The 25,757-nt window shown below is 38.5% G+C and overlaps 5 protein-coding genes and 1 long non-coding RNA gene across 12 annotated transcripts; 3 read left to right on the top strand and 3 right to left on the bottom strand.

The window, feature by feature from the left end:
* Window positions 1-978: 978 nt before the first annotated feature.
* On the bottom strand, window positions 979-3,879 carry LOC122036066 (probable arabinosyltransferase ARAD1). The gene is made up of 4 exons (XM_042595255.1): window positions 3,575-3,879; window positions 2,951-3,183; window positions 1,917-2,578; window positions 979-1,747 (listed from the first exon to the last, which is right to left on the bottom strand). Exons 2-4 carry the CDS (start codon window positions 3,150-3,152, stop codon window positions 1,193-1,195), a joined length of 1,419 nt encoding a protein of 472 aa, XP_042451189.1. The 5' UTR covers window positions 3,153-3,183; window positions 3,575-3,879; the 3' UTR covers window positions 979-1,192.
* Window positions 3,880-4,269: 390 nt separating this feature from the next.
* On the top strand, window positions 4,270-5,239 carry LOC122036067 (gibberellin-regulated protein 12-like). Of its 6 annotated transcripts, none has more exons than XM_042595260.1 (5): window positions 4,270-4,414; window positions 4,514-4,587; window positions 4,670-4,714; window positions 4,804-4,837; window positions 4,916-5,239. In XM_042595260.1, exons 2-5 carry the CDS (start codon window positions 4,516-4,518, stop codon window positions 5,095-5,097), a joined length of 333 nt encoding a protein of 110 aa, XP_042451194.1. In that variant the 5' UTR covers window positions 4,270-4,414; window positions 4,514-4,515; the 3' UTR covers window positions 5,098-5,239. The 6 variants fall into 6 exon arrangements, with proteins under 6 accessions (XP_042451194.1, XP_042451192.1, XP_042451193.1 ...); XM_042595258.1 differs by having other exon boundaries at window positions 4,801-4,837; XM_042595259.1 differs by having other exon boundaries at window positions 4,281-4,409; window positions 4,801-4,837.
* Window positions 5,240-6,051: 812 nt separating this feature from the next.
* Window positions 6,052-10,068, top strand: LOC122036062 (ADP-ribosylation factor 1-like). The gene is made up of 7 exons (XM_042595247.1): window positions 6,052-6,201; window positions 6,434-6,592; window positions 7,563-7,633; window positions 7,762-7,881; window positions 8,847-8,965; window positions 9,171-9,252; window positions 9,859-10,068. The coding sequence occupies exons 2-7, from the start codon at window positions 6,445-6,447 to the stop codon at window positions 9,862-9,864; spliced, it is 546 nt and encodes a 181-aa protein (XP_042451181.1). The 5' UTR covers window positions 6,052-6,201; window positions 6,434-6,444; the 3' UTR covers window positions 9,865-10,068.
* A 924-nt stretch (window positions 10,069-10,992) lies between these two features.
* Window positions 10,993-11,512, top strand: LOC122036063. Its single transcript, XR_006127313.1, has 3 exons — window positions 10,993-11,014; window positions 11,101-11,217; window positions 11,307-11,512. It is a non-coding gene; the product is annotated as an uncharacterized LOC122036063 (long non-coding RNA).
* A 138-nt stretch (window positions 11,513-11,650) lies between these two features.
* On the bottom strand, window positions 11,651-13,332 carry LOC122036061 (NDR1/HIN1-like protein 13). The gene is made up of 2 exons (XM_042595246.1): window positions 13,174-13,332; window positions 11,651-12,586 (listed from the first exon to the last, which is right to left on the bottom strand). Exon 2 carries the CDS (start codon window positions 12,563-12,565, stop codon window positions 11,753-11,755), a length of 813 nt encoding a protein of 270 aa, XP_042451180.1. The 5' UTR covers window positions 12,566-12,586; window positions 13,174-13,332; the 3' UTR covers window positions 11,651-11,752.
* Window positions 13,333-15,786: 2,454 nt separating this feature from the next.
* LOC122036053 lies at window positions 15,787-23,281 on the bottom strand. 2 transcript variants are annotated; one of them, XM_042595236.1, is made up of 2 exons: window positions 22,771-23,281; window positions 15,787-15,935 (listed from the first exon to the last, which is right to left on the bottom strand). In XM_042595236.1, exons 1-2 carry the CDS (start codon window positions 23,192-23,194, stop codon window positions 15,928-15,930), a joined length of 432 nt encoding a protein of 143 aa, XP_042451170.1. In that variant the 5' UTR covers window positions 23,195-23,281; the 3' UTR covers window positions 15,787-15,927. The 2 variants fall into 2 exon arrangements, with proteins under 2 accessions (XP_042451170.1, XP_042451171.1); XM_042595237.1 differs by lacking the exon at window positions 15,787-15,935 and adding an exon at window positions 18,474-18,496.
* Between the last annotated feature and the right edge of the window lie 2,476 nt (window positions 23,282-25,757).

Here is a 25,757-nt window from a genome sequence, read left to right as displayed (position 1 = left end):
TGAGATTTCTATAGACTTCAAATCATTTTAATTTTTTATGAATAAATCCTTTTTCTTTCCGCTCCTCGATTTTGATTATTTCTTTGAGCCCCGTCCAGAGCCTACTAATACAATAGTACACAATCTAACTTGACGCATATTCAACAAAGAATCTTCACCACTTTGATAAAATTTAACACTGTTTTCGATATTATTCATTCACCACCTTGATCACATCAGTGGTCTACCGTAGAAATTACTCTAGGGGTGTATTACCCTATGTTACATAACTAACTATACATGTTTTTTGAACTTTATTATTATTTTTTAATTTTATGCTTTTCTCAATTTTTTTTTGTTTTAAAAGTTTACGTTTTTTTGGAAACTTATGTTTTTTTTAGTTTAGGTTTTTTTAAAGTTTTTACTTTACGTTTTTTTAGTTTATGGTTTTTTTAACTTTTACGTTTTTTTTTAGTTTATGGTTTTTTAGTTTACCATTCTTTAATTTTTCTTTATTTTTTTTTAAAATTTACAGTCTTTTTTAAAATAAAATTTTTATTATAAAAAATTTGACTTATGTCACATTGCATAATTTTCTTCGCAAGAAGTATCATTCTGATAAATTTCTAGTTGAACCAGATAACGAAGTTTCATCATCCTTACCAGAACAAGTTCATGGTATCGATTCCTTTGATTAATTATCTGATACTCAAGAACAACAACGAACAAATGTCAATGCATGGAGAGATACAATAGTGAATCGAATGTAGAGCGATGTTTATCATTTTGATAATAACGAAATGAATTTTTCTTTCTCATAAATCCATAAGTTTCCATGAAAAAATTTATAAATATCTGTAAAAGTCTTGTAAAAAAGTCTATAGAACTCTATAGAATTCTTTTCACAATTACACGAGATTCTATACAAGTCAATAAAAATCAATCAACTTCACAAAAATCTATTATTAAAAAAAATCAATGAAAATCATTCAATCTCTCGATTGAATACACCCCTAAACTCTCATTGCAAAATGGAATCAATCATACAACTCTGTTTTAGCTTTGAGAAAAAAACAATATGTTAAGGTCTTGTCAGTTTGAGAAAACAACAAAACTAATTCCCAAATTTTATAAGCAAAATTCATCTCATTCATGAACTAATTTCAGGAATCTATTGCTGCAATGCTAGAGGAGACAGAGGAAGAATCTGTAACTACGAATCTACCTGATCATCCTCCGACAATTCAGACTTCTCACTATCTGCCATGTTGAACCGTGAGAATCGTTGTGATTTGTGTACTTTCTGCTGGATTGCAGGCACCTTCCGGGCCACTGCCTGCCATATCATCTGAACTGCATCATCCTTCTTAGAAGGGTACTGGTACTCGAAGTAGCCTTCCACTTCCTTTAACCTTTTCCACATCCGGGTCCAATCCTCTTGGTTCACAGATCTAAGCAACTCGATGAGGTAACCTTTCCCTGTTGCATTTGATGTCGGAACAAAGATGCAAAAGTTGGAATAGTCAAGAACATCTTCATACGGGAGCTCAATATCATCACTTATGATGACAGGAACACAATGGCTCGCTATGGCATCGAATAGCCGGTTGGAAGATGGGGTGTCCCCAGCGATATTGAGACAAAATTTTGAAGAATGCATCCCTTGACTCGCTTCGAGTGTTCCATTCTCACGGAGACTTCCTGATGCGAAGTGCACATCTTTTTCATCCTTGAGAAGATCGAACAGTTCTTTTCTAACTAGACCTCCCTGAACAGAAAAGATCTTTCAGATAATTGATATTAACGGTAATTGATTACTAAATTAAAAGCAAAGACAATTTTATTTACTAGGACTACATGGTTGTCAATAAGAAACAGCATTGAATTAGTTTTCAAGAACATATCTTTTAAGAAACAGGTGAGAGCAAAACACTTACACCTTTCCTGTCGATACCTCCTTGAAAGTAGAGTAAGGTTGGGCGACCATCAAACCCAGAAGAGTCGTTGATGAATGTGGTGATCAAATGCCTGTAAGGAGCAATTATGTCTTTCTCCAAATTGGCTACCTGAGGAATGTACCTCCCAAAATCTGAAAGAATGAACATGCATGGTGACAGATCCATCCGAGCCTCTAACATGCTGTTTGGATGGTGCGCCAATATAATGTGATCTCTACCACCTGACCTTTTCCATTCCTCTTGAGCTGTTAAATAGTTCACCAACTTCTGCTGCAACAGCTGGTTGATACTTTGTGTTTCTGGTGGATGGATCTTTGAGTACCGATTGGAGCTCAAAGAAGAGAAGAAAGGCACAAAGACGACATCAGCTTCGTGAGAATCCTTAACTCTCACAGCAGTGCATGGGCCACTCCGATCAGGGAATGTCGAAGACAGGAGATCTAATGTGAGCCAGTAATCAATGCTGTGTTGAAGATTCAGTGCTCCAGGGTAGCTTGGAATTTTGGAGCGAATATCTGGCCAAACACTCTTGCCAATGCCTTTCCAACCCAACATGCCAAAGTGATACTCAGGTGGCAAATCATACATGAAAACTTTCAAGAGTGCTTTGCTTGGAATACATCGGTCAAGCTCTTTGTTCACTGAAAAAGTTCGATCCAAAAGTGGTGTTATTTTTTATCACGTAACAAACTTGTAGGAAATCACAATTTATATTTTCTATGATTGAGTAAACTAGGCCTATGATCAATACTACCCTAACTCCTCAGGGTCCAATTCAGATAAGGATTGCACCGTGAACCATGACACAAAGAGAAGAAAAAAGAACAAGACAAATAACAAAGGTGATACATAGCAGGATGATGCACAGGTTAACACCTCCGGTGAAATGTTAAAGCTTATTTGATGATCACTACTATATCAAAATATTATGCTATTAAGGAATGAGACAATCAAAATCTGTATCATCTAGCAAAGAGGAGCATGATCAAACAAGGCAGTCAAGGACAACTCACCTTCATATTCCCTAGATCGAGCACTAGGGTTCTTGAAAACGGAAAAGTCCTCTTTTGGGGGCAAGGCATTGTTGATGACGGATTTGCCGCCATAACTCGAGGAGAAGAGATACGGAAGAATCAGGAGGATTGCGCAGACAATGCAGTAACATAATGGTCGCTGGCACACACGCAAAACTAGCGGTATGCTTCTGCTGGCCATTTAGCACTTGATATGTCTTGGAAGAAAATACCTAATTTTGTAGAGCAAACATCCATCTTTTAGCAACGCATTAAGAACCTAGAACAGTGCTCGAAATCAATCAAGAACAGGAATCAAACAGATGGGATTCCATAAAGTAATCGAAGACAGATCCATACTCAAGGTGACAAATAGGCTCTTAACCATATGGATCAGCGAACAACTGCACGATCACAATCTATAAGCACGATCAATCATAGAAGCCCTAATAGAAGACCTTCTCCTCAACCAAAATACGGAAAACCCCAATACCGAACCTTTGAAGGTAAAAAAAGGATGGATTTCTACCACAGCATACAAATTCGAAAAATGACGCTGAAAATGATCTCCGACGGCTCAGAAAAGGGGGGAAAAGAGTAAAATCTCGGGAAGAAAAGCTATACCTATGATCAATCATATATTTTCGGTGACGAACGCGATGAAGAAATTAAACGAAGACGCGCGGTACCATCAAAATCGAATCTTGGAGATCATCTTTGCAGCATATGAAACTCAGATCGCAGACTCTCGCTCGCTTCGCCTCACTCTCGGGGCGCCATTTGTTAATTGCTATTAGTGCTCAAAAGTGTCTTCTCCTCCTAATGACGACGCTTTTGACGGGAAACGGAATGGTTTAACCAACAACAACGGTCTCAACAGGCTGAACCGATTCGATGGACACCATCATTTTTTCAATCAATTAACCTTTTTAGTCTTCGATAAAAAAATGCTTGCATTCCATTGAAGCATAACATTACGAGGTGATGATTAAGGCTAAAAGATGTCACGAAGTGCTTTCGGAGGTTATAAGAATAAAAAAGAGTTTTTAGAATGCACTGTGAGCCTTGGCAGCGAAGGTAAGGAATCTCAGTACAGCAGCTTTGCTTTGGATGCCTGCCCCAACAATAAATGAGACTTTGTGCATTGGCATGTGAGAAAGGGCCCTCTTGTTTCAGATCATCTGATGAATGAATGGTTTCTTAGCCATAGGAAAGAGGGTAACAAGGACAAGCTATCAGTCTATCGAAAATGCACATGCACATGCAAATGCACCAAGAACTAGACAAAGAGTAAAGACTCATACTTGTTGTACCTAATTCTTTCAGCATCGCTATGAACAAATCTGCAGTCAAATTTAGATGAGTGTGGTAAACGCAGCAACTCACTGTGACAAAAAAAGGTAGACAAAGCAAAAAGCTGTGAGCGCATTGATTGAGGGCGTCGGTGGCAGCTTGAGTGGTAAGGTGGGAGTGCTTCATCGACGATTTTTTTTCCCTTATAAATACACGCAATTATGTTAGAACTCACAGCGGATTGCTTGTGGCCACCGGTTGGTTCTTCAGAAATGAAGATGTCAGATGGAGTTCTCGTCTTCCTGCTCTTCTCTCTGTTCGCTGCAATGGCAGCATCAGCCATGGTTTCGATACTCGATCTCTCGCTCTAATTTCTTGCCCTGCATGCTCATGTGTTCAGATGAACTCTAATTGTTCGTGTTGCAGGAAGTGGCAGCTGAGGATCTTGGAGTCAGCTTGGCCGGAACGAAGGTTGGTAAAATAGAGATTTGATGCAGAATGTAACAAGGCTGTATGCTTAGTGATCTGACTTGGGTGTTTTTCTCTTGTTAAATTAGCAGCAGAAACACAAGCACTCTGGATTTTCACAAGCAGGTAGTACCATGTACAGCTGCAATTTACTCCTAGATAACTTTACTTTGAATCATCATCGTTACGATCTTGTTTTCGCAGAGTGCCCAGGTGCTTGTCAGTTCAGATGCTCCAAGACTGCGTATAAGAAGCCTTGCTTGTTCTTTTGTCAGAAGTGTTGCTACAAGTGCAAGTGTGTTCCCCCAGGGACCTATGCACACAAGGAGGCGTGCCCATGTTACAATAACTGGAAGACCAAGAGAGGGGGGCCTAAGTGCCCTTGAAGACTCAATTTCAAGTTTTAAGAGCTCCCTCACTTGGTTATCAGAGACAAACTCAATATTATTGTGCCTCTATTTGTTATTTAACATCAACTGATGGATTTGTTCTAATGCAAATGCTGCTCGCATATCCTATTGGCTCAAATCTATGAGTTTTGTTGCCTTTAATTAGCATCTGTTGCATAGTTTCATCTAAATCTTAATATCTGAACTATAAAAAGCATTCTGTAAATTGGGAAAATTAAACAACCATTAAAAAGGGAGGCGGAATGCCCTCATCAATCGGAAGCTTCTTTTGGGAAGGATCACAGTGCTGTACCAGAGCAGAAATGATGGAGCCTAGAGTTGTGTCCTGCATCTCGAACAATGATTTGGGAAGGGAGATCAGAGAACCATTAGCTTTTCCGTTGGGCATTGGTTCATCAATCTTGTAGCCACGCAAGGCTGCAAGGCCACTTCTGTCGACCATGACCTTTTCACTCCACCAGGCTCTTAGGCTATCAGAAGCACAAGTCATTGGCTTGCCTTCCTCTGGGATGACGGCAAACACAAAGCCTTTGATGCTGCTGACTTCGGTGAGCTTCTTCATGTACCGAAGGACTCCGCTGTAAGCTTTCGCAGTCTCCTTCTTGCGCCGAAGGACTCCTTTGGGATTAGCAAGTTTTAGAAAAATGAAAATGCAAACAAAATATGACCTTGTGTTTTTTTTTTCATAAATAAAATAAAATAAAATTAAAAAAAAGAAGATTATTTCTAGTGTTTTCTTAATTCAATTTCAGTCACACTGCGTGCCCATGTTCGTCTTTCCAACTGTTGGAACGTAAACGCTTTGGGGTCCGACCGGACCGGATTTGGCGGTTTAATCAATCCAGCGGTTCAGATTAATACAGATTGAAATCCAACGGACTGGGTTGCACGGCGGCATGTGGCGACTACTGACGTCGCCTGGCAAGAGGAATATGCCACGTATGTTGCGTGGGGTTGACGCGGTCCGCTGTTACTCTTCCGCCATCTATAAATGGCAGCAGAGTTAGGTTTAGTCGAACTCGACCTCGTCGTTCTTCTTCTTCGCCGGAGGAGCCTTGTCGGAGAACCTGAAATCCAGTGGTAAGTCCTAATATACCCGATTTCCTAATGACCGTCATATGATTTTGACGGGTAGATGGGCCGATTGTTATTTTCTCCTCTTTCTCTGAGTGTATTTGGTTGCTTACTGGTTGAATTGCTGAGTCTTTTTTTTTTTTTTTTGGCTTATCTCTAGATACTATTATTTTGTTTTGTTGGTTTGAACATTGAATCTATTTGTTTGATGAATTCTATGGGTATTTGTGCTTATTAGTGGTGGAAACGATGGGGCTTACTTTTACGAGGCTTTTTAGCCGGCTCTTTGCGAAGAAGGAGATGAGGATTTTGATGGTCGGACTTGATGCAGCTGGAAAAACGACGATACTGTACAAACTCAAGCTTGGAGAGGTGGTCACCACCATCCCCACAATTGGTACAATTCCCGCTTGACACCTCCAATAAAAATTTTCTGCGGAATTAAGTTCAAGATTTAAACTTATTTTTTTTTCAGAGAATCCAGTGACTAGATGCTATAAACTCTCTTTGCCTCTGTTCTACTTTATCAATTCTTTTCAAACAATAAACAAGCTGTTAAGATTCAACTAAAAGATAATTATCAATTCTTTTCAAACAATAAACAAGCTGTTAAGATTCAACTAAAAGATAAAAGATAGTTCTCGATTTGTAGAATCATAGGTACGTTTTCCAACCATATACTAATTACTCTGTAGTATGTTGCTGTAGATTTCGCTTGAAACAAACAACATTTTGCTTAAACAATTGATGATGATTTCCAATTATGTAAGTGTTAGAAAATCATTGTTGAAGTAATTCTTGAACATTGTAAATTTATATTTTGATTCATAAATATATTAATTTTGGAACACGAACTACCTTTTGCAACAAACTTTGTCTCCATAGAAAGCCTTTGTTGTTTTGTAGTTTCAGTTATACCTACTGGTTCCTTTGGGCTCTGATGCGCTCTTTGAAACAGTGCTGTTGTTTATTTTATGTCGCTCCTAAAGCCAAATAAACACAAGGCAAGGCCAATAGACAGGACTAACACATAAAAAGGAAATGATTTCTACGTCGCCAATCATCCATAATATCAAATAATCATACTCGGACTTGAACAATAGCAGCCTTAGAGTTCCTCTTAAGGATTTCCTTAAATTAATTGATGAATTGTTAATATTCATAGGTTTTTCGAGATTGGTTTTGGTAGTCCAGTTCATGTACTGAGTTTCTTTTTCTTCATAACTCAGCATCATCTATTTATCTTCTTAAGGTAGTTCTGTCACATGACAATATTCGTGAAGACAGATGGTTACTTTTCTAGGACAATTTGCTACTTAAAACTGCACTAATGACAGCAACTTACTCTGCTTATTCCTTTTACTAAGGGTTCAATGTGGAGACTGTTGAATACAAAAACATTAGTTTCACAGTTTGGGATGTTGGTGGCCAGGATAAGGTAACTTGCCGTAATCTTATCTTTAGTTCAATCACATCATCTATGGTCATAATGCTTAGTTTTCAGAACTATTGCATGAAAGTTATCAATTAATTATTATTACTTTGTTTGGTTTCATGTCCAAACAGATTAGACCACTTTGGAGGCACTACTTCCAGAATACACAAGGACTTATATTTGTTGTTGACAGCAATGACAGGGACCGTGTTTTGGAGGCCAGGGATGAACTGCACAGGATGCTAAATGAGGTGGGCTCATCTTGCTTCTTGATCACCATTATGATAGCTTTAGATCATCAGAGTGAATGACAACATGTAGCCTGCGCTTACACATAGGTTCACGTTTGATGCTATATTTGTAGTCAACTTTACCCACCATTTTAATCCTTTTGTGAACAATTATGACAAATAATATGAAATAAAACAAATTAGCAAAGTTGCAGTGACATGACAGATACGAAGTTATGAGTTAGGATTGGTAGGCTACATCAATATCCAAAATAAATGGTGATAGTGTCAGTGTAACATCTGTGGCCTCTTGCATTTCGGTGGTAAAATTCAAATATGTTGAGTGGAAGAACTGAGCTAGGGCAAGAGCTGCAGTGATACTGCAAGTACCTTTACTTTCTATTTGTTACAAAAATGTTTCCCAAATCATCTTTCAAGCAATATGTTACTGAAAACTTGAAATCTGAGGATCCTTTGCAAGTGAACCTTCCTTAGTATCATAGTATTTCAACAATTTATCACTGAATCTCTTTAGACTCCAAGAATATGATAGATATCTAGATAATATAAGTTCACATACTAAATTGATCAAGTTGTGAGAATAGTAATTCTAGAAAGGTGAATGCTATCTGCAATGGTAGCATGACTGAATTCCATGGCTTCCTGAGTGTAGCATTTTCCCAAGTAACTTCATTTGTGTTTATCTCCTATGTGAGATATATTTCCTGTGTCACTTGGTCTTGTCTAGAAGCATCCATCCCCATAACGGATCTAGGAGTCTTACACATTTTTAAAAGAAAATTGTGTTCAGTCAATGGGAATGTCAGGAACAAGGCGCCTGGTGTCCAACATGGTAAGTCTGGCTAACATATTATATTTATATAATCATGCATCGTGAAAGATGTTGAGTCATTGGTAGAAACTAAACAAACATATTATATTTGGCCTTGAATTCATAGCTGACATGCTTCTTGTGGGTATTCCAGGATGAATTACGTGATGCTTTGTTGCTTGTATTTGCCAATAAACAAGACCTACCAAATGCAATGAATGCTGCTGAAATTACTGATAAACTTGGGCTGCATTCCCTGCGTCAACGACACTGGTATGATTCTTCATCCATGACAAACTAATTTTCAGTGACAGTTGCTTGAGTCACCCATGGTGCCTTCTGCTTGTCTGCTAGGATATAATGTCCGTTCTTTTAATTCTACCTTTTGTTTCAGTTCAGTGTCATCGTTCTTATCTTGATTTTTCAAAAAAAAAACAAACTACAAGTCGGTTGATCAAGTGATGGGTAATGATTATAGGTACATACAGAGTGCATGTGCAACATCTGGTGAAGGTTTGTATGAGGGGCTGGATTGGCTTTCCAGCAACATGGCCAGTAAGGTACTCGATTTTGATATTCTGCAAATTACTTGTCTGTTAGTACGGTTTATTTGGTGATTGTGAAATTATGTATAGATTTCTTTGGCTCTCTTTTGTAAATCCTAATTAAGCATAACTAAATAACGGAAGATGGAGCTTCTTATATTGGGTGGCCATTTGGAGAATGAGAGAGTATCGCATCATTAACTTATTAGTTCCAATGTCAAAATATGCTTAGAGTGATTTCGTAGTACGCCCTCAAAGTCTACGAACGAACTCTCTTTCCTTGCAAGTTCTTTGTAAACTGATCCTCATTAACGGTTGGTTGAACCCCCTAACTTGAAATGGAAGCCTAGATGGAAGCATGCTAGGAACTATGGAATGACATGACGATGAATCCATTCTATTACTAATTGGCATGTCTTGGCCGAGGAGAGTTAATTTATTAGTTTTTTTGTTGCTATAGCTAAGTTTTTGAAAAATGTATACCTCTTCAATTGCCATTTGATCTATATGCAAGAAGCCATGACACAATTTGAGGCCAAATAAAGTGCTCTGGATGTGTGAAACTCATGAAAACTTGAATTCAAACCAACTACTATCATATTTTATTTATTTTCCTTGCAGGCTTGAAACTTGTAACTAGGCGATCTTGTGATATATTGCTTGTGGATCTAATTATCAGGTTTGTTCGCTTTTGTCTTGTTCTTGTACTGTGTAATATGATATGTGCAAACAATATGGCGTGATGATAGTTTTATAACGTGATCGTAGTATGCTTGTAATATGATAGTTTTATATATACACACCTGCAATGTTGTTCAGGTTTCTTATCAATGTGGGAACTTACACACTCACGGTTTTACATTTTTAAATATATAGAATAGTTGGAAATTTCAATCCACAGATTGAATAAAATTATATACCTCAGGATATATCTGCTTTGATGTAACAAATAATTCCACATCATATGATGGATGAATCATTGGAGCAGGGTGAAGCTGTCATGGCTCTTCCAGGGTTAACTTCATCCTGGGTGTGCCAGGCACTGCCGGCACACCTTTCAATGGCTCTTCCAGGGTTAATTCCATCCTGGGCACTGCCTGCACGCTATTGCTCTTCCAAGATTAAAGGGCGGTCCCTCACACGGGGATAAATCAAGGTATCTGCCAATGACGCATGAATCATGATCACATTCACAGGTGTTCAATGCTTATACGAAGATCATTTCATCTCATCTTAATTCACCATAACATCTTCGGAACTCTCATCCAAGAATCGAGTAATTGAAACATTCAAACTTTTCAACTCCCATCTGCAATTCCAACGTCAATTCATTCTTTTCTCTCGAAAAAATATATACATCAATAAACAACACCAAATGCTTCGTGATTCTATAAACTGAGATCAGTCAATTGCCTTTATCTTTTGCTGTGATTCACACGATGTTTTTGTTGCACCGGCGTTCTCTTATAACGCTTGCAATAGTCGCTGCCATTATGTCCGGCACGATTCTTGGCTGTGTAGCGCAATCACCGGCCATGTCTGTCGCTAACTGCAGTGACGCCTTCCTCAACTTGACTGGCTGCTTGTCCTATACTGCCGTCGGCAGCAATGACACATCACCTAGTGGCGACTGCTGCCCTGAGCTCGCTGGTCTTCTTGACTCCAACGCCATCTGCCTATGCGAACTCCTCGCCGGAGGTGCCAAGCTGTTAGGCATCGCTTTGATAACGTAAGGGCCCTACGGCCCCCCTCCCTATGCCGCCTCGACACGCCGACGGTGAGCTGGTGCGGGAAACATGCTTGAACGCTTTAATTCCTGTGTTTGCTGTTATCAAGTTGACTTTGACGTTTATGATGTTTCAGATGTAGGAATTCCAGTTGCAAGTCCAACCACGGCCACTTTAGCAGCTCCCGCAACTCCAACTTCGGCCGGTTCACCAGCTCCCTCCGCCACCTGAAACGGCGGCCAGGAATCACCTGGTGAGATGACCTATGTCTAATTACTTCGCAAACATCAAATTAATAATCTTATACCTCTTCCAATTCATTGCTTGAATATGCTTTCTTAGAATCGACGTAGGAGATGGAGCTGCAGAGCTTGTTAAGACAGCGGCTTTATCGTTCATTGCCACCGCCGTGGCAATCATTTAGAACATTTTAGTCGACCTTAATTAATACAATTATTCAATAATATTGATCTGTATGCTCAAATTAACCTTTGTTTCAGAGTTAGAGCTCTGTAAATTTGGTTTATTTAACTTCTCGAATTGGCACACGTTATTGAAACAATAAAATGAATAACAATTTGAATTACCACCACTCATGAGAATTTGCGATGAATACTTTTGGGAAATTTATTTCCTGAGTTTTCACTTTTATTTTCTAGTTAAACCAAGATCATGCATGCAGGGAAGAAAAAAAGTGTCCATGGACTTATTACTTATCGACGAACTTCATTTACAAGTATGCAGAAAGAAGAGCAGTAGCTGCAAGTCCCCGCCATGAATTTAGTTTGTCATAGACCAAGAAATCCCCAAAACTTCACCCTCGCGTGGCAATCCCTGTTCAGGATCACGGCGTTCTCTCTCAACCCGTCCACCGTCACCTCGCACTTCACCGTCACTTTGATCGTCCAGCTCTTCATGGCGCCCAACTTGACTCTGACCGGAACCTCCACGTTCACTTCCAGCGGCACCTTCCCCTCGCTCTGCGCCGCCCTCAGCGTCAGTTCCACATCCTCCCCCAGACTTATGCCGGCGCCCCGCAGCTCCGTTACGAACACCGTCTCGTTCCTCGGCGGCTGGTAGAACGCCGGCCACTTCCCCTCGCAGAGCGTCACGCCGTCGTACGCCGCCGTGATGTCGCTGGCGTCGCGGTAGTAGATGCCCATCTTCATGTTGCGGTCGTTGTCGGCGCGCACGGTCACGTCGAAGACCGGCGAGACAGTGGCGGCGGTGAGGTTGAAGGAAGAGATGGAGAGGCCGGTGACGGTGTAGTTGGGGGCACGAGGACGGAAGACGAGGTAGAGGAAGCCGGCCGCGACGGCGAGCAGGAGGACGAGGGCGAATAGCCAGGTTATGCAGAGGCAACACCGGCTCCGGCGGCGGGCGGCGCGACGGGCGTAGACCTTGGAGAGGTGGGCGTTGCCCGGCAGTGGCTGTCGGAGGACCACGTCCTTAGGGACCTGGATGACGTAGGTTCCTGGCTCAGGCCCGGGCTTGCGGGCGGGGAGACTGCCGGTCTTGGAGGATGTGGTGGAGCGAGGACTCTCCGCCGCATCTGGCATCGCCGGGTCCGGCGTCTTCACGGGGTGGACGCGGTCGGCCATCGCTGCTGCTGCTTGATCGAGCTGCACGGTGAACAAACAGAGACGATATAATATACTGAAAAAAATTGAAGAAAAATCTTAGCTCTCAGCAACCTTTTGATTGGAATCCATCGGGAAGAAAACAGATACATCCGCTTTCAGAAAAAAAATATATATCCAGAGGGATGAAGAACAAAGGAAACAACAACAGATAAATAGGAAAGAAATCCGCGGATTCTTCACAAAAAAAATGCTATAAAGGGCAAATCAATAATGCCTTTCCTGTTCAATCTTTCCAAATAAAACACAAATTAAGAGTTAATTGCAGAAATCGGCGATGCCATATCTACTAATCGAAGAAAAGCTACGATTTTTTAACAATTCCAGTGAAATCCGATATTACATTGTATATAAAGATCGATCTAAATGCGGCAGTGAGTTCGAAGGTAAATCCATCTGTTCAAAATCGATTGGAAATCTCAGAGACACTGCGTTTCTATTTGATTCCCTTCCTAGTAAAACCACCGACATTCCATAACTGAAAAAAGGCAAGTTCTTCTTGAACATTTTAATCCCACCTACCAAATAATGGAAACGCCGAAGAAGAAGAAGAAGAAGTTGTTGATTACCTCGAAGAGTGCTCGAACTCAAAGCTCCCTGTATCAGCAAGAACAGAGAAATAAGAATCGTTCGTCCTCTCTCGTCTCTAATGAACGGAGTAAAAATACTTGGATTCAACGACTCCGCGCTCTTTATATCGTAAAGGATGGAGTGAAGCAGCGAAATGGTCTCGTGGAAGCCTTCTTCCGTCTGTATCCCTCGCCGTCAGCCAACCGCACGAACTTCTCGTGCGCCTCGTTAAACCCCTGCGTCCGCATAGGTCTCCCGCGTTAGATCATCCATGATCTAACGTTTCAGCCGTCCGATCTGACCAGGGTAGGGCCCACCCGGCAGCTAATAAACCTTCAACGGCACACGGCAACAGCACCGCGTCGGACGCGGTTGCTTCCCGAAACATTGCAACCTTTTACCCGTTGCCATACCCGCGCAGCGACTGGAATAAAAGTGGGATCCAGCTGTCGGTTAGCAGTGCTACGGCTGTATCGCACTTATTAAGCATGCATCAAATTACGTAAAACAAATATAAAATGACAACTATTGTTTTAAGATAAGATTTTAATGCAATTTTTTTAAAATTATTATTCTCCTCGTACATATGCTCTTAATTAAAGATATTTATTAAAAAAATAAAAATTGGTTTGGTGGCATATGGCGAGAAGCGTGTGAGGTTTTTGACTAAGGTCATAGGGAAAAGGCAATATATTAGTGCGTGGGTTAGAGATTAATTAGCAATATATTATTTAAATCTTAATGTAATAATCTTTGATTAGTGGCATGAGAGAGACTTTGTCTAATTGATGTCATCACGCTTCGTCGGTTACTCACGTTCCTTCTGTGAGAACGAAAACATGAGAGCGAAGTTAATTTTATTAATTGTTCTATTTGCAATATTTGTTCTATAATCCAAAAATTCAAATATGAAGAGTGATTTTTACATAAAATAAAGGACGATATCCTATCTCCATTAATAAAATCTCATTCTATTCTATGATGTGCATGTTCAATTAGAATACAAAATATATATATATATATATATATATATATATAGCAACTTTATTTCTCTTGCTCCTTTTAACATCTTAATAATAATCATCATATTTTTTTGATTAGTATTGATGGCTATTCTCATGATTTTTTTTTTCAAAAAAAAGAAATAAATAAAAATCCTTCTCTCGAAACATTTGTTCACTCGGAAAGGTCCATTTGATTTATTCAGACTGGAAACGAGTCTCTTGATTTGCTCCTTCGTTTCATCGAGTTCTTCGATTGCAGACGTTTGGTGAAAATGCTGGAGAACTGCTGATTGAAATATGAGTGTTCGTGCGATTAATAGGAAATTAAGGACTTTTTGTCGTTTGATTAGTCTCCTTGACCTTCTCATCAAATTCTTAATTGATGATTTAAAAATAGACATTTTGGGGTTTGAAACGAACAGCAGCTGTCATTTATGACTAAAACAATTCTTCTTTATCAGAATCAATTACTCATTTTATGTTATTAGAGAATTAAATATGCTTTATTATTTTTTAAAATATATAAAGGGTAAGTACTAAAATTGTACAAACTAATAGGATATTAAATTAATGAGTGATCCTATGAAATTTTAGAAAAGAGTAATAGAAAATATTAAGAAAGTAGATCAAGGTGGCCGAAAATTAATTTAGGCTTATGCCTAAAAGGCCGACAATAAGTTATACATCTTCTCAAATAACTAATTGAAAAATATCCAAAGCAAAAGTAAGATCTACATATGATATTCATTGACTTAGAAAAAACTTATGATAAAATTTCAAACGAAATTATATGGAGAATTCTAGAAAAGAGAGGTGTTAACGTAATATATATTAAACTAATTAAGGATATGTATGAAAATATAACGATTGGAGTGAACACTTTAGGCGTATTAGCTGAAGAAGTTGTTGGCGCAGCGGGGCCGGCAAGAGCGGGGTGAATTGCCTGAAATAGAAAAATAAAACTCCTTCCCGATCCTTGGACTTAGACTAGAAACGTAATTAAAAATAGAATTAACAACTTAAAGGAATAAGTAAAAGGTCACTATTTACTTGATTACAACGTACTTGATTGTTAATCTAAAACGGTTGAAAAACTCACTAAAAATCTCCTTCTCTGAAGGTGGAGAAGCCTTTTACACACACTGAAAGCTCAGAAATAACTAGGAAAGTGATTACAGAAGTTGTTATTAATTTCCTAAGTTTAGAGGTCTTTTTATAATCCCTGAAAAATCTTATCCGTGGCTTGAAGGCGCCTCCAAAGGGGTTGGCGGGCGCCTCCAGCGAGGCGCAGTGGATAAAGATTTATCCACTGCCAACGATTAACTTTCTGGTCGAAGGCGCCTTCCATGCTCATGAAGGGCGCCTTCTATACTCATAGAGGACGTCTTCCATGCCCATGGAAGGCGCCTCCTGCCTAAAGGTTGCAAAGGCGTAGGGGCGCCTCGGAGGCGCCTTCAATGTCTTTTGAAGGCGCCTCTAGCAGTAAGTATAGTCTCCATATGCTTTTCTGCTGCTCCGATCGCTTGGGTGATTGCGGTCAACTGAAATAGGGCTCACCCAAACCCAATTTCCGGCCTTTCCTTGAGCAGGCTTCCGCTCCGGCTTCTCGTCCCTTGAACGTCGCGTACGTTCTCGTCCACCAACATATTCTTCCTCAGCACCTAGTCCCTCGGATGCACCAAGCCCGTCGGCTCTCTTCCCGTATCACCCTTCTTGCTAATTGCGTCTTCCGCTCGACTTCCTGTGCTCCTAAGCTCCTGCACACTTAAACACAAGGATCAAACTAAAATAGGACCTAAGTTAACTTGGTTGGTCACACCAAAATAACTACGGGGTCCAATAATTTCCCCCTTTTTTATGTGCATCAACCCAAATTCAAGTTAGGGTAATAACGAACAAGATGCAATAAAAGAATTTGCAAAACAAACATTTTAAATATAAAGTTACAAATAAAAGAAATGACAACATATAGAGTTAGTAGAATTCAAAAAATTCTAACTCCCCCTAAACTTGTACATATTTCTCCTCCTTTGATTACATAAAAAAATATGGTACAATAAGAAAATATTTTTTTTTAATTTAAAACAATTTCTAAGTTATGAAGTTTTCAAATAATTGACAAAGATTAAAACATTTCATTAATTTCATAAGTTTATCGGTTTATTAATTAAATATTCAATTTAGTAATTAGTTTATAAGCTGTGACGAGACAATAGACCTTCTTGATTATTGGATCATTAACCACTTCTAGACAAAGCCTCTTAAAGAATTTAAATATTTAACTTTTCTGAAAGCCTTAGATTCAAAGAAAAAATGTTAATCTAAGTATGATTTTGGAACTCAATATATGTTTCTTCCTACTAGGTTAGCTAAAAATCTAGGGGGTACATATCTTTTGGAAATTCTTCTAAGTTGTCCCTGATATTTTTTAATGTACCAATTTAACCTTCCATAAGTTCTAAGTTTTTATTTTTGAAAGTTATTTGGTTTTAAGCATGCACCTTTTTCAAACTTTCGATCTACATTTTCAATTTATCATTTTCTAACTTTAAATTATTAAATAATTCTAAAGGACATGTCTTAGCTAAGCTCAATTTTAACTCAGCAATTTTCTTTTCTAACTTCATTAAATCTTTAGAAAGAATTTTGATAAAGTTAAAAGACTGCTTGGGAGATAGAGCACGTACTTTACTTACCTCAATTTCTGATGCTCCATCTTCATCACTGCTTTCTTATGATTACCCCCCCTTTATCGATACTCATCTCCTTGCTGGTTTCATCTTCTACTTGATAGTTGGTCATTAGGGCTAGTCCTAATTAGAAGGCCTCAACCTCGGATTCAGAAGATGATGATTCATGCCATGTGACCTTCAGGTTTTTGTGTTTGGAGGATGTTGGTCTTTTGTACTTTTCTTTTTCCTTCTTCTTTAGTTTAAGGCATTCATCTTTGATGTGCCCTTCTTTGTTACAGTTGTAACAACGGACACTCCTTGTAGTTCCTTGAGTCTTCCGTGTAGTTGTGCTATTAACTCTCCTTCCATCTGGAGGTTCGTCAGTTGATTCCGTAGCACATCCCGTCTCGCAAGCTTTGTTTCGGAAGTTCATTCGTATAGTTCCAAGAACTTCTCCCAAAGTTCTTTTGCTGAGTCATAATCTCGGATTCGATTTACTTCCTGGGGTGGAAGTATGCTGAGTAGGTGGAACTCGGCTCGCCCGTTTGCTACGAAGTCTGCTTGCTCCTTCTTGGTCCATTAATATTCTTCTTTTTCTTCTCCTTGGAGGTTTTGGAGCTACAAAACTGTATTTAATTATTAGCAATATTTCAAAATCAATTTTGAAAAATACCTCCATTCGTTTCTTCCATGACGCAAATTCTCCCTCGAATTTTGGTGGGTAGACTGTCGGTCCGATAGTCGTTTTTGATCTTTGATACTTTAGTAGGCGGTTAGTCCTTCTGAGGTGGTTGAGCTCTGATACCACTTGTTGGCGCAGCGGGGCCGACAAAAGAGGGTGAATTGTCTGAAATAGAAAAATAAAACTCCTTCCCGATCCTTGGACTTAGACTATAAACACAATTAAAAACAGAATTAACAACTTAAAGGAATAAGAAAAAGGCCACTATTTACTTGGTTACAACCTAGTTAGTTGTTAATCCAAGGCGATTGAAAAACTCACTAAGAATCTCCTTCTCTGAAAGAGGAGAAGCCTTTTACATACACTGAAAGTTCAGAAATAAGTAGGAAAGTGATTACAAAAGTTGTTGTTAATTTCCTAGGTCTAGGGGTCTTTTTATAGCACCTGGAAAATCTTATCCGTGGCTTGAAAGCGCTTCCAAAGGAGTTGGAGGGCGCCTCCAGTGAGGCGCAGTGGATAAAGATTTATCCACTACCAACAACTAACTTTCTGGTCCAAGGCGCCTTCCATACTCACGGAGGGCGCCTTCCATGCCCATGAAAGGCGCCTCCCGCTTGAAGGTTGCAGAGGGGGGGGGGGGGGGGCTCGGGGGTGTCTTCAATGTCTTTCGAAGGTGCTTCTAGCAACAAGTATAGTCTCTATATGCTCTTCTGCTGTTCTGATCACCTGGGTGATTGCGACCAACCGAAATAGGGCTCACCCGAACCCAATTTCCGGCCTTCTCCTCGAGCAAGCTTCCGCTCTAGCTTCTCATTCCTCAAATGTCGCGTATGTTCTTCTCGTCCACCGGTGTACTCTTCCGCAGCACCTCGTCCCTTAGATGCACCGAGCCTGTCGGCTCCCTTCCCGTGCCATCCTTCTCGCTGGCTGCGTCTTCCGCTCGACTTCCTGTGCTCCTAAGCTTCTGCACACTTAGACACAAGGATCAAACCAAAACAGCCAAACAAAACCTAACGTAACTTGGTTGACCAAAACAATCACGGAGTCCAACAGAAATTTCAATAAAAATAAATTTACATTAATGATCAGCTCTAAGTCTCTATTATTTTACACTAATCATAGACGGACTCACTATACACATTCAAGATACAGTATCATGATGCATATTATTTACAGATGATGTTATTTTGGTAAATGAGACACATGAAGAAGTAAATACTAAATTAGAATCTTAACGAGAAATACTATAAGTGAAAGGTTTTAGGCTTAATAGAGTAAAGACAGAATATATAGAATTTAAGTTTAACAATATTAGACGTAATGAGACAATAGTTAAGATAAAAAATGATGAGTTGTCTAAAACTAAAAGCTTTAAATATTTATAATCATTTTTATAAAATGATGAAGGGATTGAGAGAGATGTCATACATAGAATACAAGAGATATGGTTGAAATAGAGATCAACATCAGGTGTTTTATGTGATCGTAAAATACCTTTAAATTTAAAGAGAATTTCTAAAAAAAAAGTTAGACCTGTTATGCTATATAACGCTGAATATTTAACTATAACTTGAGCACATGAGCAGGAGATGAAAGTTGTAGAGCTGAGGATGTTAAGATGAATATGTGAACATACGAGGATAGACAGAATAAGAAATGAGATCATTAGAAAGAAAGTCAAAGTTACATCTATTAAGGAAAAATTTCAAGAGACACGTTCAAGATAATACAAACATGTACTTAGACGGGTAATAAATGTCTAGTTAGGTGATGTGAAACTATAACAAATATGCACATCAAATGAGGTATAAAAATATTTTAAAAAAAAGACTTAGTTAGTAACAATAAAATAAAATAAAATTTATTTAAATATAAATAATAATATAGCAGAAGATAAAACATAATAACGTAAAAGAATATATTAGGGCTAAAAGAATTCACATATATCCACAATGATATAATATTATCTACTTTAGACCTAAGCATTCATAGATTTGATTTTGGCTCTCACAATTATGTCTCTATCCACCAAAACCACCAAAAATATTTCAAAAAGAGTAGGTATACAATGTACAATGTACAAAAAGCTCATGCTCTTCAGGTGCCCTAACCATCCAACAACTATTCTATTCTTGTTATCCATTAACCTTGCTTTGAATAATCCCCTTTTGCCAAATTATTACCAAGTAATCATAAAAAACAAATTTTTCAAGAATTTTAGACTACACTTCTGATAAACTTATATTTTTGTCTAGTTTGACACTAACTCTTCGGTATATTTCTTGCTAACGGTATCCTTGATCCCACTGATAACTAATGGGTCCAAAGAATTCGATTAAAGTTGTTGCTAAATCATACCACATAATTCCACTCTTGATCTGCTCTGAGTCTTCTTTTAAGTATCTAATCACTCTTGATCAGCTTCGGACCTACTCTCAACTTTGTTCAAAGTGCCCCATATGACATCCAGTCTGAACAATAATTCTAATACCACATGTTAAGATCAAAATAATTCACATATCTCTATAATGATATAATATTATTCACTTTACGCCTAAATCCTCATAAATTTATTTTTAAACACTATCCAAAAAGATATGATATCAATGGACATATCTTCCATCATTTAAATACATCATCTTTTAAAAAAATATATCAATTATGATCAACTTATCCTTATTAATGAAACCAGATCGCACATTCAATTCCACGTTATTAAAATTCTGAGGAAATAAAAAAGTTGAATTAATCGATTTAAAAGAATATATTTAAAGAACTAAAATTTAATGCGTGCCTACAAATATTGATTGTTGTCTTCCTAACTTAATTAAAATGATAAATCCATTGTCTAGCCAATGTAATTGATTTTATTTGAAATTATAACTCATAATTAACTATAAATCAATTAATGTAATTAAATGATTAAGAAAATGGGGGAAAGGAAAACCTAAGCAACATATCCGAAGCCTTCTCTTCGATTTCCATCGATTTTAATTAGATAGCTGGGGTGGAACCATCATGTTGCAATATGGCATTTAAAGAAAAACAATCAACTTATATTTATACCTTCACAAATAATCATGAGATTGCCATTTCTCTTTTAATCATAATTGGCTTCAATTTTTTTTTTTTTAAAAAAAACTGATAATTTCCAGGAGTTTAAGCATGTTTCAGTCTTACAGTTTAAAGTTCATAGACTCATTCTATTGTTACAGCCCTTGCAGAGTCATTCTGTTATTAGAGCCCTACAAGATTATTTAGTAGTTTTTGGAGAAAATTATCTGAGAAGCCTCAACTTATGAAATTTCAAAATAAGTAGCAATGTTAAATCCTCTTAAGTTTGAACTTAAACTGTTAAATTTCACAAATAACTTCAAAGTGACCCCTCTAAAATTCACCCATAAAGCCTATAAAAATCATTTAGTTTTATTGTTTGATGAGTTCTATAAGCTTGTTACATGTGTTTAAGTCGACAGCATCTCAAAATCGGTTGATCTATTAAGTTTAGTAGAATCTCTGAAGTTATTCTACACTTTCCAATTTTAAATAGTATTCTATATACTCACTTAGACTTTTCGAGTCCTAGTATTCTATATTGTGTTCCTTCGATCCTTTGGAGTCATTTTATACTCTTAGTTCCGATGTTTAATGTTTAAAGTTTAAAAGGTCATGTAGTTGTTGATGAGGCACCTACTGATTTTGTAAGGCTGGAAGACTAGTTTAACCTTATCACTCTCGCCATGAATGAAGATTGTCCTCCATTTCTATCTCTTCTTTAATTCTTTGCCTCCTCCCTCATATCATGGAGTACTAGCTAGTCCTAATTAATAACACAATATGGCACTCATATTTCCAAAATATATAAAAAAAAACATCTATAATTATATGTTATCACACCAAACATCTATAATTAGCACACCTGGTGAGGAGTTTAAATCATATATATGTGTGATCAATGCTACTAATGAACAAAAAAAATAGAAAAATTAACAAATTAAAGTTATATTTGAGGTACAGAAATATAATAGTTGTAGCATTCAGAATCTGCATTATATGGATACCATTATTATTTGATGTACATTGAAGAATTAATATAGTAGATTCAAATTAAACTTCATGTAGTCCCCTACTGATGCCAGAGGTACTTAGTTAACTAAAGATCACTATTCAGAATTCTCTTATATATTCATTCAACTACTTAAATATGCAGACATTCAACTTGAGTTCTGTAGAAAAACCAAATGTATAAATGTATTCATGCTGTCAAGTTCAGGTGTTCATTTACATATGTGAGAGCCCTAACTTAACTGTCTACAGAAGTTTTCTGCCTCAAAATTCATATAACTAAGTTAAACATGCAGATTATATTCAGTATTAGATGCTGTTATATTCCAATAAAAAAAGGGAATATTTAAAGAGAGAGAGAGAAAGAATGCACATCAATTTGTCTCATTATACACATGCAATCTAGCTAGCTAGCTACCTAGCTAAAGCAATAACAAAACAGGAAGAGGATGATGAAAAGACAGATAACTAATTAAAATTGTAAATAATTAAGGATGTGTTTGATGAGAAGACCATTCCTGAGGCGCGCAGCTGTGAGAAAGCTGACACTATTTTGAACATGCTCACTAATGTAGTATTGGCCGAATACAACAAGACAGACCTGGACAAGCACCACACCAGTCCTTTGAACCTTGGCGTCCTCGTCCTTTTTTTGTCCATGGGGATATCATCAAGCACAAGGCATATGCACTCAGATCTTACAGAACTTGACTATACTTTTTCCCTCTTATTATGATTCAGCAGTTAATATCCACTGCCCCATTGTGATCAGACTAGCTATATATCTATTTTCTCAAGTTTTAATCGATACATGTACAGATTATGTATGAGAGTTTATGATCATGCTTGGCAAAAACATGAATATATATGTATATATTTTTATGGTGCATGTGTAACTGTAATTAAGTAGTTTATGTATATCCTAGATCCTCATTTGGAAGCAGATCTTATCATGATTTCATGAAAAGATGTGATCGATTCGAAGAACGTTGACTGTGATAGATTCGAAGATTAGATTTAGTTTACCTATTAATTCAGATTAAAAACATTCAACCAACATAATCGATTAATTAGGTACTTCTCGAACATAAATAAAATGCCATATACAGAAACGTGGATGCGATATTTAGACCTAGATCGAATCAAGGAATCAAGGACGGAAGTGAATATGACCTTGTAGCTCAAAGTAAGCCGGCGGAGAGGGCAAGAACTCCGGCAACTCGTCGTCGTCGTCTTCGAAGTGGTCGCACTCCCCCACTTGCTTCGCAGAAGCTTCCCCGCTCAGATCCGCGCCGGCGGAGCCGGCGCACGCCTCCGCTTCCGGCAGTTCAGGGGGCCCGTCGTCGCCGTATTTGGAGAGGGACGACTCGAGGTCGGAGTCCCGGCCGGTGAGCCCCTGGACGACGGAGCGGAACTCGTCGACGGTGGCCTTCACCTTCATGGGGTTCGAGATGTACACCACCTTGATCGGCTGCTGCTGCTGCTGCTGCTTCTTCTTCTTCTTCGACTTGTCGCCTGCGACCTCTTCGGCGGAGTCGCTCTTCTTCTTCCTGTTGCTGTTCCGCCCCTCCATGTTTCTCTCCTCTCCCCCTTCCATCCCTACCCGCGGCGGCAGAAAGGACAGGCGCGACGAGGGAATCTGAGCAAGATTTTTGCCATTTTAGATCTACTAAATTGTATTATTTAGATTAGATTATTGCATTATATGTGGTTGGATTTAGAGTAAAAAGTGGGGGAAAAAGACAGGTGTCATGATCTATGGGCTGTTTTGGGAGGGAAAGAGAAGCAATAAAGGAGGGGCCGTAAAAATTAATGCCGCCAATAATATAGGCCACGTGGCAGAGCAGCAGACACGGGTCCGTCTGCTGTTTGCGTCATCCGTACATCCTTGCCTGACGTCGTCGCACAGTAGCTCGTCGGTAGAAGATACTCAATATACCGTATACCGCATAATACATAAATCTGCGGAGATAAATGATGGTAGATTTTCTCGTTAAAAGTAGTGCTCTTAGAAAAGTAATATACTATCTATAATTTTCAAATGCCGCATAATAAATAGATCACCTAAACGGTTTTTAAATAATTAACTTTTATGGTTTTAAACAATATATCGTATTTTTTAACACCACTAGTAGATTCTTAAAATCTATTGATTCAAAAAGTATTAAACTTTTAATTTTTTTTAATGATATATATCTATCAATTAGTTTCATTCGAAATTAACGGATGAATTTTGATCATTTTAAATTAAAATTAATATATTTATATAATTTTTTTAAATATATCTAAGTCATCTATTATAAATTGGGAATAATAAATTTTCTAAATGAGTTGATAATATTAAAAAAATTTCATATCATGTACGGTTCGTTAAGATGCCAATAAACGATGGTTGACCTCTCTTAATAAATTAACTTATCTAAAATAATAATTGAACGATGGAAAAAAAAAAAAATGAAGAAAGCAACCTGTTTTACGTGGGGAAGGAGTAGTAGTGTTGTCGGATGTGGACGGAACGGCTGCTACCGCGACTATACATACCTGCATGCCCACTACTGCACTTCTCTGCAGGTTCAGAATTGTAGTTTTCCAACGGGTGCGAACCTACGGATTACCGAGCACGAATCTTTGGTCCATAGATTACGAACTAGAAGATGGTTCGTCATCTTGTCCGAATGAAGAAAGTAGAAAAATCAGAGATGGGGTAACTAAGATAAAGATTTTAATCCTATAAAATAAAATTAAATCAGAGAAGGGATTCTTAGTATTGGTCCTCCAACATTCAAGTTAGAATCAAAAAGAGAAAATAAATATTTAAAAAATAGATGAATCTCACATTTCCTCATACGTATCATTTTATATCATTCTTTGTAATCATTCATCTGTCTTTATTTAATGATATTAATTGTTTGAATAAAGTTTATTTGTCTTGACTTCTGTGCATTAATGATAAATGGAATGTTCTTCTTAATCTTGGTTTCTTCATATTTAATGATGATAGACGGAGTATTCTCTTTTGTTTTCTCATCTTCTCCTGTGTAGTGTCATTCTTGCACCGGACGGGTGGTCTAAGCGACTCGCTTTCCTGCCGAATGGGCGGTCCGAGTGGCTCATTTTCCTACTGACTGAAACAACCAACTACGGATTGTCCATTCGTCTGACCAACCCATCATGTCCATTTATCTGACCGGCCGGGTGATCCACTCGGCCACTCATTTGCCGACCGGGATAACCAAACAACCACCATTGGTAGGCTCTTTCCGTAAGCCCCGACGTTGACCGCCTTGACTCTGACCGACACCGTGTCAATTGACTCGTGACATGTGGGCTCCCCTTTATCACCGCATTATAACTCTCCCCCTCAAGTCTAGTTGAAGGAGGTTGCACGTCCGACTGACTGGATCACTGGTTTCCTTAGTGAATTCTACATCTGATCAGAGTGTTCGGTCCCTAGTATATGATCGGTGCATCAACCAATGCTGCTCGGTCGTTGTCTAACCATGGCACATGGCCGATCGGTCCGGTAACCTTATGCATATCAGGACGATGAGCAATAATACTTTCGAGAATTTTCCAAATGCGCTTCTTCGAGCGAGCGCGGTCGTCGCTGATGTCATCTATATTTCTTAAAACCTATGAAAATCCTTGACAATTATGGTCGAGCATCCGACCATCCCTTTTAATTAAGTTCATTAAATGCTATTTAGTAACCGCCTGCCACGTGACCCTCTTTCTACTGTCGCACGCCTGACAAGACAAGCGAATATCCTCTACTAACGTGACTAGCGCCCTTTTGAATTCCGTGGTCAGATCTTCTTATAGGTTTTTGAAATCTTGGATCGGACGGTTGAGAGCGACCAACCGTGAGGTTTAAAAGCGTCACGTGTGTTGTCGTCTTCTCCACTTCGTCCGTCACGTGTGTCGTCGTCTTCTCCACTTCGTCCCTTCGTCTTCGAGTTTCGCCGCTTCTCGGGCATTCTTTAGTCTGAACGACATAACGTTGTAGTAGAATGTTCCAGCGGTCATGATAAAGCTAACCTTTGCTTGATCTTCTCGAGCGAACGCCAATTGGTGATAACTTTGATACGCCAATTGCAGATCAGTTCACAACCTACATAGAGTCCACCATCTAGTCTATCCAGGACAACGGATAGAAATCC

The sequence above is a fragment of the Zingiber officinale genome, unplaced genomic scaffold (assembly GCF_018446385.1).
Source record: "Zingiber officinale cultivar Zhangliang unplaced genomic scaffold, Zo_v1.1 ctg132, whole genome shotgun sequence".
Lineage (NCBI taxonomy): Eukaryota > Viridiplantae > Streptophyta > Magnoliopsida > Zingiberales > Zingiberaceae > Zingiber > Zingiber officinale.
The sequence above is the reverse complement of the archived record's forward strand: the minus strand, read 5'-3'. Positions and strand labels throughout refer to the sequence as shown.

Coding starts and splice junctions, on each gene's coding strand:
- LOC122036066 (XM_042595255.1), bottom strand. CDS start 3,152: ATGGCCAGCAGAAGCATACCGCTAGTTTTGCGTGTGTGCCAGCGACCA. Junction 2,579..2,950: donor TCGATCTAGGGAATATGAAG/GTGAGTTGTCCT, acceptor GAACTTTTTCAG/TGAACAAAGAGCTTGACCGA. Junction 1,748..1,916: donor GAGGTATCGACAGGAAAGGT/GTAAGTGTTTTG, acceptor TTTTCTGTTCAG/GGAGGTCTAGTTAGAAAAGA.
- LOC122036067 (XM_042595256.1), top strand. CDS start 4,465: ATGTTAGAACTCACAGCGGATTGCTTGTGGCCACCGGTTGGTTCTTCA. Junction 4,588..4,669: donor CAATGGCAGCATCAGCCATG/GTTTCGATACTC, acceptor TTCGTGTTGCAG/GAAGTGGCAGCTGAGGATCT. Junction 4,715..4,800: donor TCAGCTTGGCCGGAACGAAG/GTTGGTAAAATA, acceptor TTGTTAAATTAG/CAGCAGAAACACAAGCACTC.
- LOC122036062 (XM_042595247.1), top strand. CDS start 6,445: ATGGGGCTTACTTTTACGAGGCTTTTTAGCCGGCTCTTTGCGAAGAAG. Junction 6,593..7,562: donor CACCACCATCCCCACAATTG/GTACAATTCCCG, acceptor CCTTTTACTAAG/GGTTCAATGTGGAGACTGTT. Junction 8,966..9,170: donor TCCCTGCGTCAACGACACTG/GTATGATTCTTC, acceptor TAATGATTATAG/GTACATACAGAGTGCATGTG.
- LOC122036061 (XM_042595246.1), bottom strand. CDS start 12,565: ATGGCCGACCGCGTCCACCCCGTGAAGACGCCGGACCCGGCGATGCCA.
- LOC122036053 (XM_042595236.1), bottom strand. CDS start 23,194: ATGGAAGGGGGAGAGGAGAGAAACATGGAGGGGCGGAACAGCAACAGG.